This window comes from Gallinula chloropus (genome assembly GCF_964237585.1).
Source record: "Gallinula chloropus genome assembly, chromosome: 6".
In the NCBI taxonomy this organism is placed as follows: Eukaryota; Metazoa; Chordata; class Aves; order Gruiformes; family Rallidae; genus Gallinula; species Gallinula chloropus.
In genome coordinates, this window is record NC_140091.1 from 15,392,371 (window position 1) to 15,414,319 (window position 21,949).

A 21,949-nucleotide genomic window follows, 5' to 3' on the forward strand; every position below is an offset into this window, starting at 1 on the left:
ACAAATAAGACGTATGCCAATGGTGGAGGGATAAAGAGTATTTACTATTAACAGACTCTAACCATTCACTGCCTTCCTTCTGTGGGTTCCCTTCAGGTTTGCCATTGCAAGTTTGGCTCCTAAACAATTTTTCTGACTTTAGAGTCTTATTAGTCAGAAATACATCCTGGCTTCATGCTAAGCCTTTACATACTAACTAAGCTTTCCTTAAAGCCTGCTGAAATGCTTTTCACCCTAAGCACATAATTTGGTTTCTGCCACACAGTCCTCTGCTAGTACTATACATGTGTAAGGTCTTTTCAAGCTCCAGTGGGTGAAGCTTGGTTGGAGAATACCCTGGAGCACCCACTAGCACTGAACTTTTCCGCAGTGACTGTTAAAAATTCTTGGCAATGTAAGAAGTATTTAAAAACCAGGTGGCTCAGGAAGCTAACAGGAGATTAACTGGCACCAAAACGGGGGACAACAAAAAGGGTGAAGAGCATTATCTGCAGCAGCTTGCTTTCTGAAAGGAGAAAAACTGAAACAATTCATGAATGCAAACGTGAAGGCCATGGCACTTTCCAAAGAGTTTTGAGCTGCAGAGTTGTGGAGTGCCTGCCTCCTCCTAAGGCAGGGTGACACCTCGACATACAGCTAGTAGGTGAGGGTACCAGATGGACATCTCACCTGAAACAACAAAATTATGTTCTTCAATTTCTGCCAGCAGGCCTAATGGAATGAAAGCTCCTGAGCCCAGAGGAAAGCAGATCATTGTGTCCCCAAAAAGATGGACTGCTTCCTCCTGAGATAATGTTAAGGACGGGCTGCTCTCCGTGCAAAGCTGGAGGGGTGCCCAGAGAAACAACAGCGTGGCCAATGGATGCGATGATGTTCATCCTTGTGAGGGTGGCAGTCTGTTCCCAGGACTACCAAGCACAATACAGCTGAATGAACAAGTGAGAACAAAATTTTAAATACCACCCTGAGCCCGGATAAACGCCTGGAAAATTATACATTCGGTTGTAAAAAATCTAGACTGACATGCTAAAAATCCTCAACAGAGACTTGCAAAGAGACTACAGCCATCTGAGCAGTATATTCTAGTAAATTTTTTAAAAGTACAACAGAACTTGGTCTGGATAAAGCATTTACCCAGGAGCTGGAGCAGTTTTGTTAGGATCCCTAGCAACACCATCACTCCACCTCTCAACAGCTCTATGGTTGGCATTGTGTCAACAATATTAGCCCTTCAGGTTGTGTAACAGACTAATGATGCAACCCTTAGGGATGAAGGTGGAGGTGCTGGTACGATGACAAAGTCCCACCACCCACATACAGTAAGAAATAATGGAGATTAGGTGAGGCTGCAGTCAAACATGAAACATTAAAAATACTATTTATTAACAATCACAGAACCAATTAAAGTAAATTTATATAAACTATTTAATTAACAGATTAGAAAGCCTGAAGTGACCTATGTGATCTTCTAGTTTGACTTCCTGTATAATGGAGAGTAAATTTCCCTGAACTAGTTCCTTTCTGAACTAGATTTTTATCATTTTAAGGTGGAAACATCACTTCTTGATATAAATGGCAACAGAAAATTTACCATAATTCATGGTAACCCTCTCAATGGTTAATTATGGGTAACTATAAATTAAGATTGTAGGTCTTGGATCCTTGCTAGAGCTAAGGTATGTATTTTTAAATGAATATTTACTACATAGAAAGGTACGTAAAGGGCCCCCATTAACCTTCTCTTTGATAAGCTAAATAGGTGGAACTCCTTGAGCCTCACATTAGAAGGAGACCATCCTAATCCTTTAATCATTTCTCATGCCTATTCTATGAATTCCCTCTCATTTTTCATCACTCTTTCTGAATTTAGGACACAAACCCCATGTACAACATTCCAATTTGCCTTGCATCAGTGCCAGGTACAGAGGAAGTATAAACCTCTCTGTTCTTTCCCAATATTTACTTGCTTGAGCAATCAAGAGTTAATTTCCCTATTCTAGTCACCATGTCAGAGAAATAGCAATTGTGGTCTATGAGTCTCCAACTCCTCTTTAGTGACTCTGCTTCCCAGAAGAGAACTCCCCATGAGATTTGCTGAGCCCTTGTTCTTCTCTCTAGAATATATATTAAGCTTATTCATCTGTATAAAGCAAAACCACTTTCATACTGATTTTGAGGAAGAATAAGGCAGGAAGGGACTTATCAGAGAAGACCATGAAGTATGTCTGAAGGAGGACAAGACAGGTCTTCCAAATCCGATACTGGCTCATTAACAGTTCAAGTCGAATTGCAGAAGCCATGAACAGATGCATTGTCAGCTGATGGATACAATCCCAGTATCAGACCAAATGCTGCCATTTCTTTTCACATGCACTGAAAACTCTCCTGCTGAAATACAAGAACAGGGCTTGAACCATTTAGCCTAACCCTCTCCTGCCAAAGGTAACCAGATCGTACTTTCCCTGTCGTAAATAAGGTCACACAAACTTGGGAAGTAAAATATTTTCTCAGGCAGTAGGAAAATATGATCAGAGTGGAAATACAGACAAAGGAAAATATCACAGCTAACTCTTCCTTGTCATCTTGTACAGCAACTTTTACCAAAACGGTGGGTTTGATTCTGTCCTCTGGCTCCTACTGCAGGGGACAGAGATACTCTTCAGCATCAGTCTGTGCTGGGTAGAGCTCCAAACTTGCAGAACCATGTAGACCAAGCAAAAGAGCTACTGCACTGGAAAGGTCTAACTTAAGACCAGACTTCACAATGAATTTCATTTCTTCCTTCACTCAAACACTATGCACCAGACGGGATTGGCTCTGACAAGCTTCTACTGTAAAATGGTATAAAAGAGGCTGAAAACTAGGCCAGAGCTAGGGATAGTTCTTGGGAAGCTCTCTGGATTTCCTGGAGGGCAAGGTGTGGCTCTGTATGTGGGAGGTAAACAGCAGTGATTTTCTGTTACTAGTAATTAGGTGCAGCTTGAGTTTCATTAATAAGAGCTACATATGCATACTGGAAAAAAAAGAGTTTATCTGACACTGGGATTATTACATGTTGCCAGCTAAATGTCTTACAATGTTCATTACCTTTGTTATTTTGTGATTAGCACTTATAAACATCCAAAAACGTGTTCATATTTTATCAACACATAAGAAAAAAAGTTCTGCCACTAAGAATTTATAAAGTAAAAGAGAAGGAAATCTCCTGGTAAATCTCCAAATCATGTCTGATATTTTGGATTTTCTTGCATTAGCATTTGGTTTTCACTAACTTTAGTCCTTTTGATGTTATGATCACGATAAATATAGAAATGTGATTTCCAGAAAGTTATCCTAAGGTGAGTAAATAATAATAATGAAAGAAATGGAATCTTGTTGGTGAAAGGGGCTGGGTAGCCTTAAATGCAAGAGATACTGCAATTCTGGTGATTCTTCATTGACATTTAGCAATTCAAACCCTTTAATGTAGCTAAAATTGGCTGTTAAATTATTGTAAAAATCTGTTCATTGCAATCTCTAATCGCATCCTACCTCAATATTATGGCAGGTAGTCTAAAATATTTCAGAGGGTGTGGGGGTTTTTTGCTCCATTTTGGTATTTCATAGCATCATAGGTTTTCAGGCCAGAAGAAAGCACCGTGATATTCCAGCCTGACCTTTTGCACAGTACAGGTGTCAATTAGATCAACTGATGGCTGTACAGAATTCTGGCGTAGCTAGAGCACTTCCTTTGGAAAAAATCCACCTTCTTGATCTAAAGATTTAAGGTGATGAGGAATACTTCACAGGTGCATCATTGTCATTTAATTTTTTCAAGGCTTAGTTAGTGTAAGGGGTTGGTTTGGGTTTGGTTTTATAATCAAAAAACATCTCTCAGCTTTCAGGTGCTACATGTTTTTAAAAGATTTGCCTGCTAAACTGAAGATTTCTATGATTGCAGTTACTCTCTTCTGTAATTCCCAGTGAGTTAGCTCTTATGTGATTCACTGATGGGCTAAGCAGATCAAGTTTTTAAAGTCTCCTCTGGAAGAAGGGTTTCTAGATGCCAATCAACCACATAGTTCTGTTGAACCAGTTTGTTGGTTTTTGTATTGATATCAGGCCATGACATACTGCTTTTCCACCAGCAAAATCCTTACTGCTACAGACAGTGTGCTCCCCACATTTATCCACAAAGACAGCTTTTCTGTGTGCTCTTAATTGCTTTTCTTAATTGCTCTTCATAATGCAGTCCTCCATCAGATAACTGATCGACATGTTTCTTTCTTGGAAACATGAGCCTGTGCTTAACTATATTGAAATGCACATTGTTCAAGTTAGCTCATCCTACTAAAGATTCTGGTAACAAATCCTTATCACGCATCACTTCACAAGTTCTGGTTCTTATGCAAATGTTATCTTACAAATTTGGAAACTAATATGTGTTAGTGGCCATCTATGAATACCTCTGATTTCTTAATAATACCAAGGAGAAAGTGGTCCAGACTAATTTTTCCCAATTTAAAATGTAAAGTATCTACTAAGAGCTAGAGAGTAACACATCTTGACACCAAAATGTATTAAAATGCAGCATTTCAGCAACATACTTTGCTTACCTGTTGATAACTTGTCTTGATACCATGGAGTTAAGAGTGATCTGCAAGGGGAACAGCAGTTTCATTGGACATGTTTTACTCTAAGGAAATTGTTACCTTATTCCTTTAGAAACACCTACAAGTTATGTTGTAATAATTTTTAATATATTTTGAATATATCTGTGGGCAACCTGAAAGCAGAAAAAAAGCACACTTATTTGCTATACCAAGTTCTATTTATTACTGAGAAATTATTCCACTACAGCACAAATATGCCTTAATATAAAACAAAGGGCAGTTGATAAATTAAATGAAAACACAAATCCAAAACATATCTGGTTAGAAACAAGTCACACTCTAATGTTGGACAAACTTTCTTTGTCACTATGAAGGAATGTTTTCCTACAGTAGCCCAATCCATGTGTAATTGCCACCAGCAGAAAGATACCAGGATTGCTTCCCACAAAGAGAACCACCACCCTCCCCAAGAAGTTTTTCTACATGCTCACAGAGTTGATGAAACGTTGCCACTGACTCCCTTCCCTTTTACGGGACAGTTCTTTAGAAAAGGATAGTTATCTCCAGGAGCAGCAAAATTAATTCAGCATTAACACCAGGCTAGAAACAGTAAATGCTTCTCCTGTATTTTGCCATGGGTAGCCATCACAGAAACTTCTCAGAATGTCTAAATGCATCAAGTTACAGTTTTCTTGTGCACAGAATTTCTGGTTGGGGAAGTATTCCAGTTTTTGGCACTAGGTGCTTGAAGCTCCAGCAAACTCCTTTATCTTTTTTTTCAGCTTACATAGAATAAATGCATTATCTAGCAGTTTTAATCTACTGACTAACCAGAAGTGCTGACAGACTTGCAGTAAATCAAACACCCAGTATTCATCAGGCTGATCAGCCCAGATTAGGATAATGGCCAGCTATGCCACCTTGATAGGTCCTGTAGGAAGGAATTATTGTAATGTCTGTTATAACTACATGTTTATAATTGTGTTGACATCCATACATAAAGGAGCTGTAATTCTTTTTAAATCTAATGAGCTTTAGAACTGGACACTTACATGGAGCAGACTACAGGATTTCCCTAATTTTTAAATAAGACATTTTCTGGTTTTTTGTAAGAATAGCACATAAAGAATACCACTCTCCTTTGCTGCATTTTTGTTTAGATTGTATTTAAGTTCTGCCCTCTCTGGCTTCCAAAACCTTTGCTGCTTTTTCTTTCTTACATGCACACACATCCACCTTCTGAGATGTTAGACACAGACTGTGTAAATGCATCAGCAACCACTGCTCGAACCACTGAGCTCAACTGCCACAACTTCAAGAAGGGCATGGAAGACCCAGGAAGAACAGGTCTGTCATCCTCACCTCCGTCCCTGGGATGACTGCGGAGTGAGTACTCCAGGAAGACATTTCCAAGCACCTGAGGGACACAAAGGTGACTTAGAACAGCTGGTGGGTGTAAAGTGGCTTTACCATTGGCAAACCTTTGATGGGAAGGCTGGCTTAGCAGAGGAGGAAGAGCAGTGTATCCTGTTTACCTCAACTTCAGGGAGCCCTTGGACATGGTCTCCCACAGGACCCTTACAGTCAAATTGGTGAAAGACGGGGCGAAAGCAGGTACTACAAGGCAGGCGGATAATCGGCTGGGCTGTGGGGCACAACGGGTGTTGATCAGCAAAGTCTACCAAAAAGGTGGCTGGTTACTAGCGGTGCCCCTCAGGGACCCTCACAGGGGCCAAGCTCTTAATGTCCGTATTAATGACCTAGACAAGGTGACAGAGTGCACGTTCAGCAAGTCCTGGTGTGATACCTGGATTGGAGGCACCAAAACTCTGGAAGACAAAGCTGCTCTTTAGAGGGGCCTTCACTTTTCACTTATTTTGCCTTTATTTGTTTTTAAATCTACAGCTTTTAACATAAAAGCTATAAACCCCACAAAGATCATAAAGAAACACTCAAAAGTGAGAGCATTACAGAGCAAAAACTGACTAAGAAAATTTCATTTAATGTCCTTATTCACCCATGGTACAGCAAACCTTAATTTCCTTTTAGGCACAGACAAGTAAGTCTGCATTCCTCATCTGTAGGTGCTCAACTTGAGATATCTGGAATCTGGTATCTAGAATGATCCTGGGCACAGTGAATTGTGAATCTAACTGAACCTACCTGTGGTTTGAACATATGGTGCTAAATATTCTCAAAATATCCAGCACTGGTGTCTTACACTGGGCATTCTAACTTCATAGATACATTTGATAAAATAGCAAATGTGTTTAATTTTCCCACATGTATAATGGACATATCTTCTTTCCAATAAGCACTTTACTGTCTGTACACAGCTCAGCTACTGTAAAGGGTAACCCAGAACAGTGTATGAAAAGAATTAATTTTTCTGAAGAGCTTTGGGATGAGGGCAGACACTGGGAACACAGCATAAGATCTAGTGTTTGCCCTGGAACATTAAACGAGCTTCATTGCGTATGTTCCCCATTTTATCCATCAGACAGATTGCCCTGGGTGACTGAAAATACTGGAATGGAGATCCGCTGAGGAATGCAAGCCTCTAAGTCCCTAACAGGTGATCCTGAAAACTGCCCACAGAGATCCTGTGCAGGCACCCTGTAATTCTTGTTTGCTGCCCTACGTAATGCTGCCCTGGAGAAACAGCTCTGGGTATGCCCACGTCTGGGAACAGTCTGGAAAGGGCTAAGCACTTTAGCATTTATTTCATGCTTCTGCTGAGCTGGATGAACAAGAGGCTTTTCTACAGCAGAGACCTAGATGGCTTGGTACAGTGAGGCAGAACAAGCATCGCAGGCTTTCTCTCAGAAAGGGATGGTAGAGATGTCTGTTGTTGGTATGACAGCATACTGTGGCGCGCCCATGTTCAACTCCTCCTCGGTTAAAGGGATGGATCAAATAAGACTCCCCTGCCAGACCGAGCATCTCCCACTCCTCTGAATATTCCACCCTAGTGAGACCACGTCACCCTTTCTTTTTTCACAGTGCAAAAAGCCTAAGAGAGCATCGGACCAGGAGTGTAAGAGGAACCAGACTCCAGCCCCCGTGCTCAGGGCACACATCTAAAGACAACCTGGTTGCAACCCATTCTCTACAGCTTGTGTCTGTATTGCTGTGTTTAAACTAAACTACTGGGAGACTATGGAGACCTGGCCAGAAATCTAACACCCCATCCCTTCAGGAAAAGCGTGACCCAGCCACCAGCTATTTGGTCCAGTGTTTTCTGCACCCTCTCCAGGCAATAACTTTGGTCAGAAGAATGAAGAAAGTTCTCACCTCTGAAAAACCTGAAGGCCTGTGGTTTGGTTGTTCCTGTAACAGGACAGATGTTTTTCTGTCTCCAGAGGCTGAAAAATCCTGTTTTCCATAACAAATGCAAATACTTTAACCTTTGAACAACCAGTTAAGGAAAGCTACTATCACTAATTTTGCTATAGTCAGTGCTCTTAGTCCTGGAGAATGCCTACAGAGAGATGCTCCAAGCAGGACTGCAAAGAACTTCTATTTTGAGGGGCCTGGAAAGCCTCAGACATGATGATCAAAGCTGTACTAACCACTCTGCAGTCTCTAGGCTGAGGTGCTTACAGGCATAACAAAACCCAGACCTTTGGGGTACAACTTCGTTATCTGCACAGCACCAAGAAGGCATGGGAGAACTGGCTTTGAACCCGAGTAAGAGGAGTACACGTCTTAGTTCAGTAGCCTGCAACCCTGAGCTGCCTCACTGCTTACTCGTGCTTTGATGTGACCTCATGTTCTGCGTATTTCCCTCTCTTCAACACTTTCAGATCCGTGACAGCACTGTTTCCAACTACAGAACTGGGGGGGGGGGGGGGGGGGGGGGGAAAGGGTTGTGCTAGAGGAACATCAGTCACTTCTCCCCAGCCTCCTGCTCTACTCGGAACTGGGACGCTACAGAAACTGCGCCATCAATCGCATGACCTTCAAATTACTCCTACCAATTGGCAGTCACCTGCTTTAACAACAACCGCAGGGGACTCTGGCTTGCTGGGTCCGAGGGAGATGCTTTGCCACTCTAACATGGCAAGGCATCTACAGTCAAACTGAATCAATGTTAAAAACATACAACAGTTCTTTATTTTTTGAGTGAAAAACCAGCATTCTCTGGGAAGACAGGGAGAATCCTTTTGTCTGTATTTCTTTTCCAACCCTAGCAAGGGTTGGTTTGGGTTGGAGCCCTGCACTAGGGCATTTTGTTCGGTATAATGAATCTTGAAGACAAGTAGTACACCTTCTCATTACCTCATTTCAGGTAATGAAATGAAGGAAAACAAAACAGGAACATAGCAAACTGTTGGTTATTACATTTAGGAAAACAAACAAACCAACAAACCCATTTCTCTAATAAACTCCTGAATGCAGAGCCACCTTGCCCTCTTTTCTCGTCTCATTCCATAAATGTTTTCTAACTTAATTTCCTTTCCCCAAGCAATTCTTTGTCCTTTCAACTTGATCCCAAGATATTTTTCAATTGCTTAAAATGTCAGAACAGCAAAAAACTCCAGTAGTCTATCAGTGCAACTCAAAATGATGCTTCCACTACAGCAGCTGGGTCAGTGGTAATTTACAGAAAGGTTTCCTCCAAAATTCCTTTAGTGCTGACACGGAATAAATGTCTTCATTCATCACTCTACTGGAGAACTTACTTGGTTTGCACAAATCAAAGCTACTGGTGTTTTCATGGTGTTTGTTTGTTTTTTGTTTGTTTGTCTTTTAAACCAACTTCTTCCAAAAGATCTTTTCCTGGCAATGTTACATTAGTTGTGTGAAAAAAAAAAAGTATCCTGGTGAAGATGTTTTTGCCATAGAGTTCAGAGTGAAAATACACAAAGACCCAGGGACCTTCTCTATGAAGAAATTAAATTAACGCTATGCATGCATTTATTAGTTGGGCCTCCTATTGAAGTCATAATTGTACCCTGTTAATGATCTTATTTTTACCAAGTCCACAATGCATTTCTGGTGTCTTTTTATTGCCCCTCCCCTGCCCTGGGAAGTTCTTGCATTACTGTGTATCATTATTTTGTTCCTGACAGTCCTTGGAAAAAAAGCCTTTGAGTAATATGAGGAGGTTGTCTTCCCACTTCCTGGGAGGAAGAAAGATAATGTGTTTTTTCCACACGTAAGCACTCAGCAAGCTTCACACAGTGATGCTGCACACTATTTTGCCATGATTCCGACAGAAGCAACATTGCAAACTGCAACTACGAATAACCTGGAATTGCCTATTCGTTCTGCTAACAGCAGTGATGAAATTCTCTGCTTAAGACTTTGAGACGCCCTTGCAATCTCTGATAGTTGAATCAGCCGGTGAGATAGTTACAGAAAGCCCTTGTTTAACATCCTCTTAAGTCAATCCCCCAAACCTTAATTACCATGGAAACTACTTATCCTTAAGGCACTGAGGATAGCTGTAGTATTTTCTCTTGACAAAAATGGGAGCAAGGCCAGAAGACTATGGCATTGTGCATAATGAGGCCTTTGATCTTTCATTTAAATCCATGTTAAGTGGAAATAACCTCAGTGAAGCAAGTTGAGTTATGGAGTTAAATTTGTTTATAGGGGAGAAATAGGTTTGAAACATTGTCTAGTTCAGGTTACTTCTAGATCTTTTCCCACTTTCTTCACCCATTTATGCCGCAGCTTTCTTCTTCACTTTTCTAGTTGAAGAATCTTCGTAATGCCAAGTGGTATTTATATGGGTATTTAGTAGGCACCTTCCAAGCTCTGAGACACCCCTTGGGACAAACGGAACCGATCAGCCCCACCAGGGCCCAGAATTGTGCAGTCTGAGCTCGAGAATGCCTCTGGCACAGCCCAGGCTTCCCAAACCCCCCAGGTACCCGGCTCCTACACAGCAGAGCAGTGTCTCAGCAGTGCAGCCATACCCGCACACCTCTAAGCTGGAAAACCAGCTCAGGAACAGACTGCACCTCATTTCCAGCTTCACAGAGCTGGGCCTCTTTATTTAGCCGCAGGGGTTCTCGTTTGACATCAGTTTTGAGGGCCTGCAATGCAATGCGTTTTCAGGGGGGCTACCGCGAGAAATCCCCCCGGCTGCCTCGGGCAGCCGGTCCCGCAGCCTGGCCCGCGGGGAGCCAGAGCCCGGGCGCGAAACGCGCCCACAGGGGAAAACACAGCTGCGTCACGTCGTCCCTGGCGCCCGCGAATGCCCGACCCCGCAAGCTGCACGGCGGCGGCAGCCTGCATGGTGCCCTCTCCTCTCGAGGCCCGCCCGGCAATTCGCCAGCACTTCCCAGGCACCCGCGGCGCCGCAACAGCGGAGCCCGCGCCACGCCACGGCCCGGGGAGCAGCTGACAAACACCGCGGACAGAGCCGGGCTGCCGCCCGTACGCCGGAGGAAGCCAAACCCGCCAAGCCCCGCTGTGCGTGAGCCCAGGCACAGCCACGACACTCGGCGGAGAGGCTGTCGCCAGGCCGCATGCGCGGCGGCAGGCCTGTCTTTCCGGCCGGCGGCCCCAGCGCAGGCGCAGCGGGTGCGGAGGTCAGAGGTGAGGGGTCAGCTCCTGACCGGCGGCGGCATGGCGGGTGGCGGCCCGGCAAGTGGCGGCCCGCAGGGCTCCGCGGCGGAAAATGGGGCGCCGCCGGCTCCGGAGCGGGTTCTCTTCCCCCCGACCTTCAGCGTCTCCGAGATCAAGAACAAGCAGCGGCGGCACTTCATGTTCCTCCGCTGGAAGCAGCAGCAGAGGAAGGTGCGGGAGGGCCCGGGCGGAGGCCGGTACCGGCGGCGGGGGTGGGGGTCCGGCGGGGCGCGGCTCTGACTAACGGATCGCTCTCGTTCTCCCGCTAGGAGAAACTGGCCGCCAAGAAGAAACGCAGGAAAGAGCGAGAAGCCCTCGGAGACAAAGTAAGTGCCCCGGCCGCAGGCGCCGCGGGCCCGTCTGGCGGCGAGGCCGCTCCCGCTGCAGGGAGGAGGCGCTCCGCCGCCGGCGGGAAGAGCTCGCCTCGCTGGCTGCCGGGCCTCGGCTCCCGCGCGTGAGGCGGCCTCTCCGCAGCCGAGTCCTGCGGGACGGGGGCCTTCAGAGAGGCGGCCTCGGGCAGGGCCGTGTCCGGCGGCGGGGCCTAGGAGCCGCGTTGGTGCCGTGTTAAGCGGTGCTGCAGTCGGGCGGGATCAGGTTCGTGCTAATAGCGGTATAACAGCAGCCCCTTCCTGAGAGCCTCACCCGTCTGATGCGCCTGCGGCGGCGTTGGGTTGGTGGTACTGGGAATTAGACTCCAGTATGCCATTTTTGTATTAATGAAAACAAACAGATCTCACCTAACCCTGCCCAGGCTTGGTTGTCTGCTTGTTTCCAAGCCTAGCCATGAACAAGGCTTTTGCTTCTTCCCCTGAACTACTTCAAAAGCATATTGACAGCTGAAGACAGTCAGTTGTGAGCTCCTCCTGCATTGCCGTACTCTTTTAAGAGTAGTGTAAGTAACAGGGTAAATGTATGCTATTAGTGTTAAATTGTAGATGTCGAGGCTAAAATGCGTTGCTGATGGAAGTTGAGCTTTTTTCTTCCACAGAGAAGTGGAAAGACCCCCTTTTTTGTTGTTTGGTTTGGTTTGGGGTTTTTGTAATCCCTTTTCTTATTAGACTGAAATTAATCGGTGACACTGTTGTAGTGATGTGTCTCCTCCATATGATCCACTCTGAGGCCTCAATACCTATGTGTATTTTTAGTCAAGATGATGTTGTGACTTTTTTAAAAGCTGGCATAAAATAACTAGTACTTCTAATTCTAATATGATGGTAGGTTGAATGTGTTTTTTGCATTAGACTTAAAAATTACATGAATGTGTTATGCTAATAAACTGACTTATTTTAGGCACCTCCAAAAGCCGTACCAAAGACTATTGAAAATCAGAGAATCTACGATGAAACGACTGTAGATCCCAATGATGAAGAGGTAACCGCTTCGTTTCTGCATGTGCTATTAAGTTATCCATTTTTTTTCCAAGAAAGGAAATAAAATGGAATAATGAAACTTAACATTCATCACTCTCCTGTTAAGGTGCTGATGAATTACTTGTGACAAGTGGTGGGTTCACTAAGAGGTGATGTCATTCTTTTATTACCTACATTGGATAACTGCTTTTAGCATTACTGTTATTGATGGTAAAACCTGTCAATGTTCATCACACTATATTCTTAAAAATGTAAAAATGACGTGCTTTGTGATGGTTATTTGTAGGATAGATCTTGTGAATTGGCATTTTTCCTACTAAATTCAATTTCATCAGACTTTAGCTCAGAGTGAAGAATTGATGTTCAGTGATTGCATGTATAGCAGTTTAACAAGATTTGTGTTCTTCCAGGTTGCTTTTGATGAAGCAACTGATGAATTTGCACCGTACTTCAACAGACAGACAGTTCCCAAGATTCTTATTACAACATCAGACAGACCTCGTGGGGTACGTATGCTTTACTTGGGGAGTTCTGAGCAATCAACTCGTTCTGAGATAGCAAGATTTTCATATTCTGCTTGGTATATTGAAGCTGAAAATAAAAGCTTTCACGTGGATTTTTTTCCTGCTGTTGTATGTAGCAACTATTAGGAACCTCTGTGAGTATGTAATCTATTAATTTCTCTAGCACTGTTTTTTTCCTTCATTAAAAAAAAACCAAACAAAACCAAAATCAACCAAAGAAAACCAAACACCCTTACCCCTCCCTAAACAAACCAAAACCAGCCTCATGCATATGTTCCTGTGTGCAAGTGATCTGTATTATCTAACTGAGGAGATTACTGACATTTGTGAAAGCTACAAAGAAAGTGTTTTTTTAAATAGGAAAAAGTTTATCTGGAAACTGGGACATTAGTACTTGAACTAATAGTTACATTGTATTTTGAAATGTTACAAACTTGTAAGTGAATATCCTTAATAAATACTTGGTTTGGGGGTTATGCTTTTGTAATTTTCCTGCTTTGCTGTGATTGAGAGAGGATGAAAACATCCTTAAATAAAAAAGCCCCTAGTGTGCTGTAGTCTACTGCAAATACTATTTTTTTTTCACTGACCAAATGACATAATTTAATAGTTTGTCTTCAAATCTTTATCTAGATACTGGAAGTAATACATCATCAGGGAGGGCAGTTGGAACAAGCAACCCTCCCTTCCCCAAGTACTTGAATTTGACATTGTATTTACCACGTTGCAATTAAATCTCCTTTTTTTGCAGAGAACAGTGAGATTCTGTGAACAACTGTCTACAGTTATACCCAACTCCCATGTCTACTATCGGAGAGGACTGGCTTTGAAAAAAATTATCCCACAGTGTATTGCAAGGGACTTCACTGATTTAATCGTCATTAATGAAGATCGCAAAATACCAAGTATCCTTTTGTGTGTTTATTAAATAGATACACTAGCTTTGGCCTCACTGGGGAAAGAACATAGTTCTTTAGTGTGTTTTAAAGATATACTTAATTCCTGGGTTTTTTTCTCTTCAGTGTGCAGTTTACAGTGTAACTGCAGTTAAAAAACACTGTGCCAACTCGATTGTATGAAACTTGGGTAATGAAACTCGGAATTATTAAAGGAACAGTGTTGGCTTTTTTAAGTTTAATTTATAATGCATGGATAAGCACTTACTATTTCATTAAACCTAAGTTTGATTAATTTACAAGTTTTTCTGTCCAGGAAAATTTAGTTTTGCTAATAATCAATTATTAGTAAGTGATAAAGTGATAGAAGATAACCCTGGTTAGCTATTGAAACAAAATTTAATGGACATGCTTCAGAACACTAGTTAACCAGATTATGAGTGTATATTTGAAAATATAATGAAACATTGTAAATCAGGTATAGATGATGAATATAATATTCTAATGGAACAGTGTGCTTTGCAGATAGTGTTCCTTGGTAAGTTACACCTTGAATTTTACCAGCCCTTTTTTTTAACTCTCTGAACAGATGGTCTTGTTTTAAGTCACCTGCCTGAGGGTCCAACTGCTCATTTTAGAATGAGTAGTGTCCGTTTGCGTAAAGAAATAAAGGTAAGACTCAACCAAATTGAATAGATGTATAGTTTTTTGTTCCGAGTGTTGAAAGTGCTTGTGCTTTTGTGCCATTCAGCTGATCCTGTCAGTGGTTTTCTGTAAGCTAATATGAGGCCAAGGACTACCTTCATAAGCAGCATATTTCTACTTTGATAGCTATTTTGTGAATTTCTTTAACTGTCTGCAGTGTAGTTTTGTAGTTGTGTCAGAAATAGCAGCTGATAACCTGCATCAATTGGGAATACCCAGTGTTTACATACACGTGATAGAGTGTATAAAAATCAGCAGTAAAAAGGTTTTAAATGGATGTAGTTCCTAGTTTTGAATAAAACCTAATTTTTCTTATTCCTACAGCAGTCACTCCTTCTGTAGTAAGCATTGCTTGCTTAGCCCTGCGTAAATTGCAGTGAAATGTTTGTTTTTCTCTTTTTTTAAATAAGTAATCTTTAAGCTTCATCTGTGCTTAGTGTAGAAGAATCCTGTGTTGGTTGGTATTAGTGCAGAAAGGAGACTCCTGTGATAGGCAGACTGCACTGTTTGCTCTGAGGGTGCTTCCAGGAATGGAAATTGGTGTAGGAGGAATGAAATGTGAAATTTGTGCTTTTGTATTCAATCTGTATTGTTGAACTGAAAATCCTGGTGTTACCAGATGCTATTTTACTTCTATATGAGTTTAAGTAAGTTGTGTGTGAAAAAAATGAGTAGGGCGTGTTACCAGCCCTGCTAGTAGTAAGCCCTGGTTGTCTTCCTCATATTTGACTTCAGACTCTTCTTTGATAGTGCATTAAATTCCTTTTGTATTCGATCTGTCCTCTGCGTTCCTATCTGCCGCTTTGGTTCCAGCGGACAGGGAAGGAGCCCACGGAACACATCCCTGAGGTCATCCTGAACAACTTCACAACGCGACTCGGCCATTCTGTTGGCCGCATGTTGGCTTCTCTCTTCCCACATGACCCTCAGTTCATCGGAAGGCAAGTGGCAACGTTCCACAACCAGCGGGACTACATCTTCTTCAGATTCCACAGGTGACCTTTGCCACAAAACTCACGAGTGAGAGAGCTTTCTAGTCATTTGCTTCCTGACTTGTATTTTCTTCTTCCTCAAGATACATCTTCAAGAGTGAAAAGAAAGTGGGGATTCAAGAACTTGGGCCACGTTTTACATTAAAGCTGAGGTCCCTTCAAAAAGGAACTTTCGATTCCAAGTTTGGAGAATATGAATGGATTCATAAGGTATGCCCAAGTAATGGTAACAGTCCTGCTTGTGAAGGGAGACTGACGCTGACATGAAATGCAGTCACACATCTTAGCCTAAAAAAGTGTCATGAATGCAATTCTCAACATGGAAGTGTTTGCCTGAAATACATAGAGGTATGTTTTGAAAAATACAGAGCAGAAGAATTCTGCTATACTGCAAGTTAAAAATAGCAAGGATGATGAGTATCAACATACCACAGCTACTTATTTGCAGAATGTAATTTATTTAACATTTACAGATAAAAGGAAATGTAAAAACTGCTCCCCTTGGTATAAGCTATTATTGGAAGCACAGTAAATTGACTAGAGCTATTTTTGTGCAAGGTGAGCGCAGGAATCATAATGTAAAAATGATTAAGCTATTTACATAAGTATCAATAGCAAATCAAAAAGTAACTGACCCCTGCACATCTTCAGGTGAAATGGACTCTAGTCAAGGATAAATTGCTTTTCTTGTCATTTTTACCATGGAACTGCAACTGATTAGTAAAACTTGTGAGTACCCAGGGGAAGAAAACTAATACCCCTGCTGTAGTACATGAAATGGATAATCTTGTTTAAGACGCTTTGTCTACTGTTGGCAGACAGAGAACTGCTGCATGTTCTTTAGTTCTAAATCACTATAATTCTTCTCTCTTGTTAGTCCTGAAAAGCTGACTACAGACTCGACTGCACTGTTAACTGTGACACATTCCACTGCCTACCCTGCTGTAAATGGGAGCAGTCATCCTTGTTTGTACCCTGTTGCATGAAGCTGCTGGTTAATAACTTTTCTTTTAAATTTCAGCGCCGAGAAATGGACACAAGTAGAAGAAAATTTCACTTATAAGGGACAGCTTCCTGCCAGTTGCTGGTGACCAGAAATACAACTGTTTTGAACTGTGGATCATCTCCAACTCTTAACTAATGATAGCGACACTGAACAGTACTGTCTGCAGAAAGACAAACTGCAAACATTGAAACTTTCTACATGAGCAGATCAAGTAGGACTGAATCTTTCTTCCTGTGTTTGTAGCTGAATCCAACACAAGAAGTACAGTGACTCTTTCTCCAGTTTGGCAGGAAAAACAATGCCAGTGTCAGAGCAGCTTGTAAATTAGCTATCAGTGAAAATTTGCCATGACTGCTGCTGTACTGTAGAGATAAATTACACTTTGCAACATCAGAGACAGTAAATATTTTGGTTAAATAAAGTATTTCTAATTTGACAGTTTATTTTGCTATTAAGTAGCTAAACCCACCCAGATGTCTTCTATTAATCAGGTAAGAGAGAGATATTTTATTACAGTATGCTGTTCCCTGAAAGTATGGTGATAGCTTTCCAAAAATGGTCCATTCAGAAGGCTGGATGCAATCCAGGAAGTCTGTGGTATTTTATTTCATTAACATCTTGCATAAAATAGCCCTGTTGCTGAAGTTACAAAAATAACATGCTTGACTCCTACAGGTATCTCTTCTGTAAACGTCATACTCAGAAGAGGTATGTACCCAAAGCAGTAGATACTCCTGTATATAAAAACAAATAGACACTGATGGGAAAGAATTCAAAGGCCTGCTTACAGGAAGCACATAAAGCTATTTCATCTGAAAATGCTGTTGGGTTAAACATGTGAGGTCTGAGCAAGGTTTTCTGTATTGGACTCTTAAACACTTCTTCAGCCTCAGAGCTGTACTTGAGTTGGTATTACCTGCAGAATAGGCTACTCTTCTGCCTTAAGTTTGCACATTCTCACTAGAAAGCTGCGATTTCTTTGAATTACTTTCTTTTCCTATGCAATTCTACTAAATTTTTTTTTGTCTAAAAAGCAAGGTGGCTCATACAGTAAGTCATCTACTAGGGTAGAATTACTCTTTAAGATAATTAAGTTACTCCTTGTCCTTATTTAATATTTATGATACGGGACAGCTGAATAGCTGAATTATAAACTAACAGCCAAACTTTTTTTTCTGTTCTATTATGCTTCTAAGTATAATGAAATAGAAACCTTGTTGCTCTGTAACACTGTCAACCCAAGGCAAACCTGCAACAGCATGGAATATTTAAACAGAGTCCTGTATATGCTCTCCAGCTGCTGCAGTAACTGGTGAGGTGTCATCGTATCCAGAAGTTTATCAGTAATTTCAAGACCAAACTCTAACTCAAGGACACTTTTATTTTTTGCTTGGCATATAAAACTGATTCCCTTATGAAACAGAAGTATTGTAACTAGCATACAGTTCATCTGGAGAGGTAGATGGTAAGAGGTCTGACAACAGTAGCAATTTTACAGTTAGATTTGGCACGTTGAAGCTAAGCATTTTGTACAGACTTCAAACAAGGCCACTCCTTGAGGTACTCCGCCTCAACACATGTCAGCAGTTAGGAAAAGATGCTAAAAGATCTGAAAAACAAAAACCAAAACACAGTTAGAAAGATATCAGTGTTAAAATGCAGAAATTAAATTCAGTTCGCCATGGGTAACTATGAAGGGAAAAAAAAACCTAACCCTCTTTTCCACAGCTATGTGGTTTGTGAAATAAATCCATGTTAAATCCATGAGGCTGTCCCCAAGGGTACAAGAAGATAATCAAAACAATTATAAAAGAACTGAAGCTTAGTGTCTTCTGGCAGCCAAACTGCTAAGTGGAAGGACAGAAGTTGTTCCCAGTCACTTGGTGCCCACAGAAACAGCAGGTGTATACTCTGCCTTTGAAAAGCAAGGGGAGTCACTGTAACCAGCAAATTCACTTCCTCTTCACTCCTGAGAGGTGGTTCTGACTGCGCAAACAATGAACTCTATTGGCTCATCATGAAAACACCAGGATTACCACTAGAAATCTGCCTATTTTGAGGAAGTGCTTGCAAGAGATACAGTGAAGGGATTAAATTTTCTATGTAGGTAGTGTAACTAAACCTGCTGTTATGATGACTTCAGGGGGAGGGGGCTTGGGGGGCTGGTGGTTAGGTGACCTCCGAGGTCCCTTCCAGTCCCTGCCATTCTGCAGTTCTGGGACTTCTGCCTGTAACATCAACAGAAACAATTGCACCATTCCAAAACCAGAAAGGGAAGATAAGGGCTGTAATTGAGAAGGAAAATATTAAGCCTCTTCTGCCCTGCGTATGCACACGTGTGTGTGAGACACAGGAAACGCTATTTCCCGACATCCACACCCAGGAATTAGTAGACTTTGGCAAAGCTCAGTAGGAAAGTGTATGTGTCACTGATTAAAGTACAGTTTATTTGGCTTTTTATAGGTCATGAGGCTACAATGCTTATAGATTATCTTATTTCTTCCTTGAGTTACTGGTTAAAGCTGATGCTACAGTAGGGTGAAGGTAAGTCAGTGTCCAACAAAAATACCTTTTAAATAAAACAGTTGATAAAATTCATGATAGAAATACCTCCAAAAGCTACAAGAACTCTCAAAGCACATATCAATTCCACTGCTGGATTTTACTACTCAAAACAATGGAGGAAGTGTCTTAAATAGTTACACATTCACCTCGATATTGTTATTACTCTGGTCTTTACTAGCACGAACCATGTTGTTTATACACAAACCTTCTGGAACCTTTCTAAGGTCTGCTTGAGGGGAAGAACAATTCTGAAGAAATTTCAACAGCTCAGCCTGGGTACAGTCACCTTTCTATAAAGCTGCCGAAGTAACACAACTTAAATCCAGCAAACTACAACTCTTTGGATGATGAAAGTCAGCTACAAAATCAGAATTATTCAAGGCTAAGACTTGCTATGAGATTTCTAAGGATAGTTAACTATACTTAACTGCACGTCAGGCACTGCAAAATAACATACACGCTCTTGCCCCTAACAGATGCCTGTCAGGAGGCACTGGAGAAGGACATGGTAAAATTACCATGCATTTATTGCAGGCAAATACCAAGCTACTGTGACTCTGAGGGTCTTGGTGAGACCACTGTGGATCTGAAATTCACCTTTCCATACAAGTTAGTCTGAAACGTAAATCACCAGAGTTTTCAAGGAATGCCAGATTAATCTTTGTAATGACAGCAACAGCATTAATGAACCTCTATAAGTTTGGAATGAAAACCTAAATGAGTATTGAACTGTTTCTAGTTATTTAAACTGTTATTCATGTAGTAGCTTGGAGTGGAGTATAAGCCTTGACACGATTCCCGGAGTACGTACTTCTTCCTTTTGGCTTAAAGGGTGTGTCCTGCAGTGCCCTTTGTGACTGCCACTAACCTGTCTTTGGAAGGGCTCTTTGCAAAGTCCAAGATCTAAAGTCTTGCTTTGTGTGTCACAACAGGGCCTTGGCAGGATTACCTGCCTGACAGCATACACATGTGAGAAAATGGAAATAATATCCTTACACAAAAACAAGAGCAGAATACAGCCAGGTTAGTCCAAATAGCACCTCAGTAGTAGCTGGCCCCACTACTACTTTGCTGTAGCAACAGAAACTGGTTGAAGCTCGGCAACAGCTAAATGAGCTCATGCTACTCATGAACAACATTACGTCCACTACAGAGCTACTACCAGAACAGGGGAGGAGGGGGCCAAAACAGGGATCTAAACCAATACCATCTGCAGAAGTACCATGTCTGCTCTGAATGCTTTTAATACAGGCAGTCTGATTTAAAGCCAGCTATTTTTAATGACAGAACAGTTAATGAATTGTAATTCAAGAACTTACCACTGAAAGGTATCAAAGTAGTTCCCATTATTACAAAAATGAACAAACTTTCTGGGGTCTGAATGGATTTGTACTTGATGATACTCCTGTCAGTAGGGGATCGTGTTGTGCATTCTGCAGGCAGAACTGCTTCAAGTCTGCTGCAGCCTGGGAAACCTAATCATAATAAAGGTTGGCATTAGAATTCACTGAACGCTCTGGTCAGAATGAAGCTACATGACAAAGTACAAAGAATACTGTTAAAAGATTCTGCAATATAGTTTACGTAGATTTTATACAAATTTCACCATAGTTTTTTTGTTTCTAATGACAAGTTGTGCAATATCAGAGTAAGAATTAATTTGGAACATTTTCATGTTAAAAGCATAAAGGTTAAAAGATAAGGAACATCTTGGAGAGGGCTCTGAAGACCCTTTTTCTAGCATAAATTGTTCAAAACCACAACCCACAGTGTAAGATGCTCTACTCGACTATAATGTCATTTCATCTCTTCCCTTGGAAAGCCATCCTTATGATGAGATAGCGTATGGGGTGTTGCCAGGCTGTACCTCCCTAACAGTGAAAAAGTTCTTTGTCGTGCTGTAACTCTGAACTCTGAAAAGACAAAGTTTCAGAAAACAGCATCTTCACCGATTACCGTGTACCTGCAGTTTGTCAGGGCTCCTCTAATGTGCCAAGGCTCAGACTGACGCTTTCAGAAACACGCAAGCTGAGGGCACAGGTCTCCATTTTACAGTGCCAGGCCAGCCAAGGCAACCTGTGGTCGAACCCCCGACTCCAGCTGCTCTTTTCACCACGGTCCGCTGGGAGAAGGCAGTCCCCGGAATAAGGAAACGAAAGGGGAGTGGGGCACGTCCGTCGCGCCGGGGCAGCGCTTCGATCGGGGAGCGGCCCCGGGGGTCCCTGAGAGGCTGCAGGAAGCGAGCAGAGGCGGCGGGCCGGGCCGGGCGCCGCACGGGCCGGGCCTTGGGGAGGCGGCGGGAAAGGGAGGCAGCTGTGCAGCCGCCCCGGGGCGCGGCCCGACGGGCCCTCGGGGCTAAAGCCAAGGAGCGGGTCACCGCCGGCATGGAGGCTCGGCGAGACGGGGCAGGTCGGAGCTGGCCGCTGGCCCCTACCCGGCGGGGCGGCCCGGCCGCCTGCGAGGAGCGCCGCGGGGCGCGGTCCCCGGGCCGGCGTAATGGCGGCGCGTCTGCCCTGTCCCGGCGCCGCTTCTCACCTTCACTCGTGTCACACTGGCCTCCAGGCGCAGCTGCTGCACCACCTTCTTCATGGCCGCCACGTTGGAGGAGCCGGACATGTCGGGAGCGACTGTGGACACGACAGGCGGCGGCACACCCAGCGCCAACTTCCCCGCTCTTCCCAAACTCTCTGTCCCGGCGGCGCCTGCGCAGCTACCGC

General features: G+C 42.7%; 2 protein-coding genes across 2 annotated transcripts; one reads left to right on the top strand and one right to left on the bottom strand.

The window, feature by feature from the left end:
* Nucleotides 1-11,174: 11,174 nt before the first annotated feature.
* On the top strand, nucleotides 11,175-17,937 carry RPF1 (ribosome production factor 1 homolog; the record flags this gene model as incomplete). Its single annotated transcript, XM_084266421.1, has 9 exons — nucleotides 11,175-11,345; nucleotides 11,444-11,500; nucleotides 12,465-12,545; nucleotides 12,955-13,050; nucleotides 13,820-13,973; nucleotides 14,554-14,636; nucleotides 15,483-15,664; nucleotides 15,745-15,871; nucleotides 16,683-17,937. The coding sequence occupies 9 exons, from the start codon at nucleotides 11,175-11,177 to the stop codon at nucleotides 16,722-16,724; spliced, it is 993 nt and encodes a 330-aa protein (XP_084122547.1). The 3' UTR covers nucleotides 16,725-17,937.
* A 91-nt stretch (nucleotides 17,938-18,028) lies between these two features.
* On the bottom strand, nucleotides 18,029-21,924 carry GNG5 (G protein subunit gamma 5). The gene is made up of 3 exons (XM_084266422.1): nucleotides 21,768-21,924; nucleotides 20,552-20,707; nucleotides 18,029-18,276 (listed from the first exon to the last, which is right to left on the bottom strand). The coding sequence occupies exons 1-2, from the start codon at nucleotides 21,846-21,848 to the stop codon at nucleotides 20,582-20,584; spliced, it is 207 nt and encodes a 68-aa protein (XP_084122548.1). The 5' UTR covers nucleotides 21,849-21,924; the 3' UTR covers nucleotides 18,029-18,276; nucleotides 20,552-20,581.
* Nucleotides 21,925-21,949: the final 25 nt, after the last annotated feature.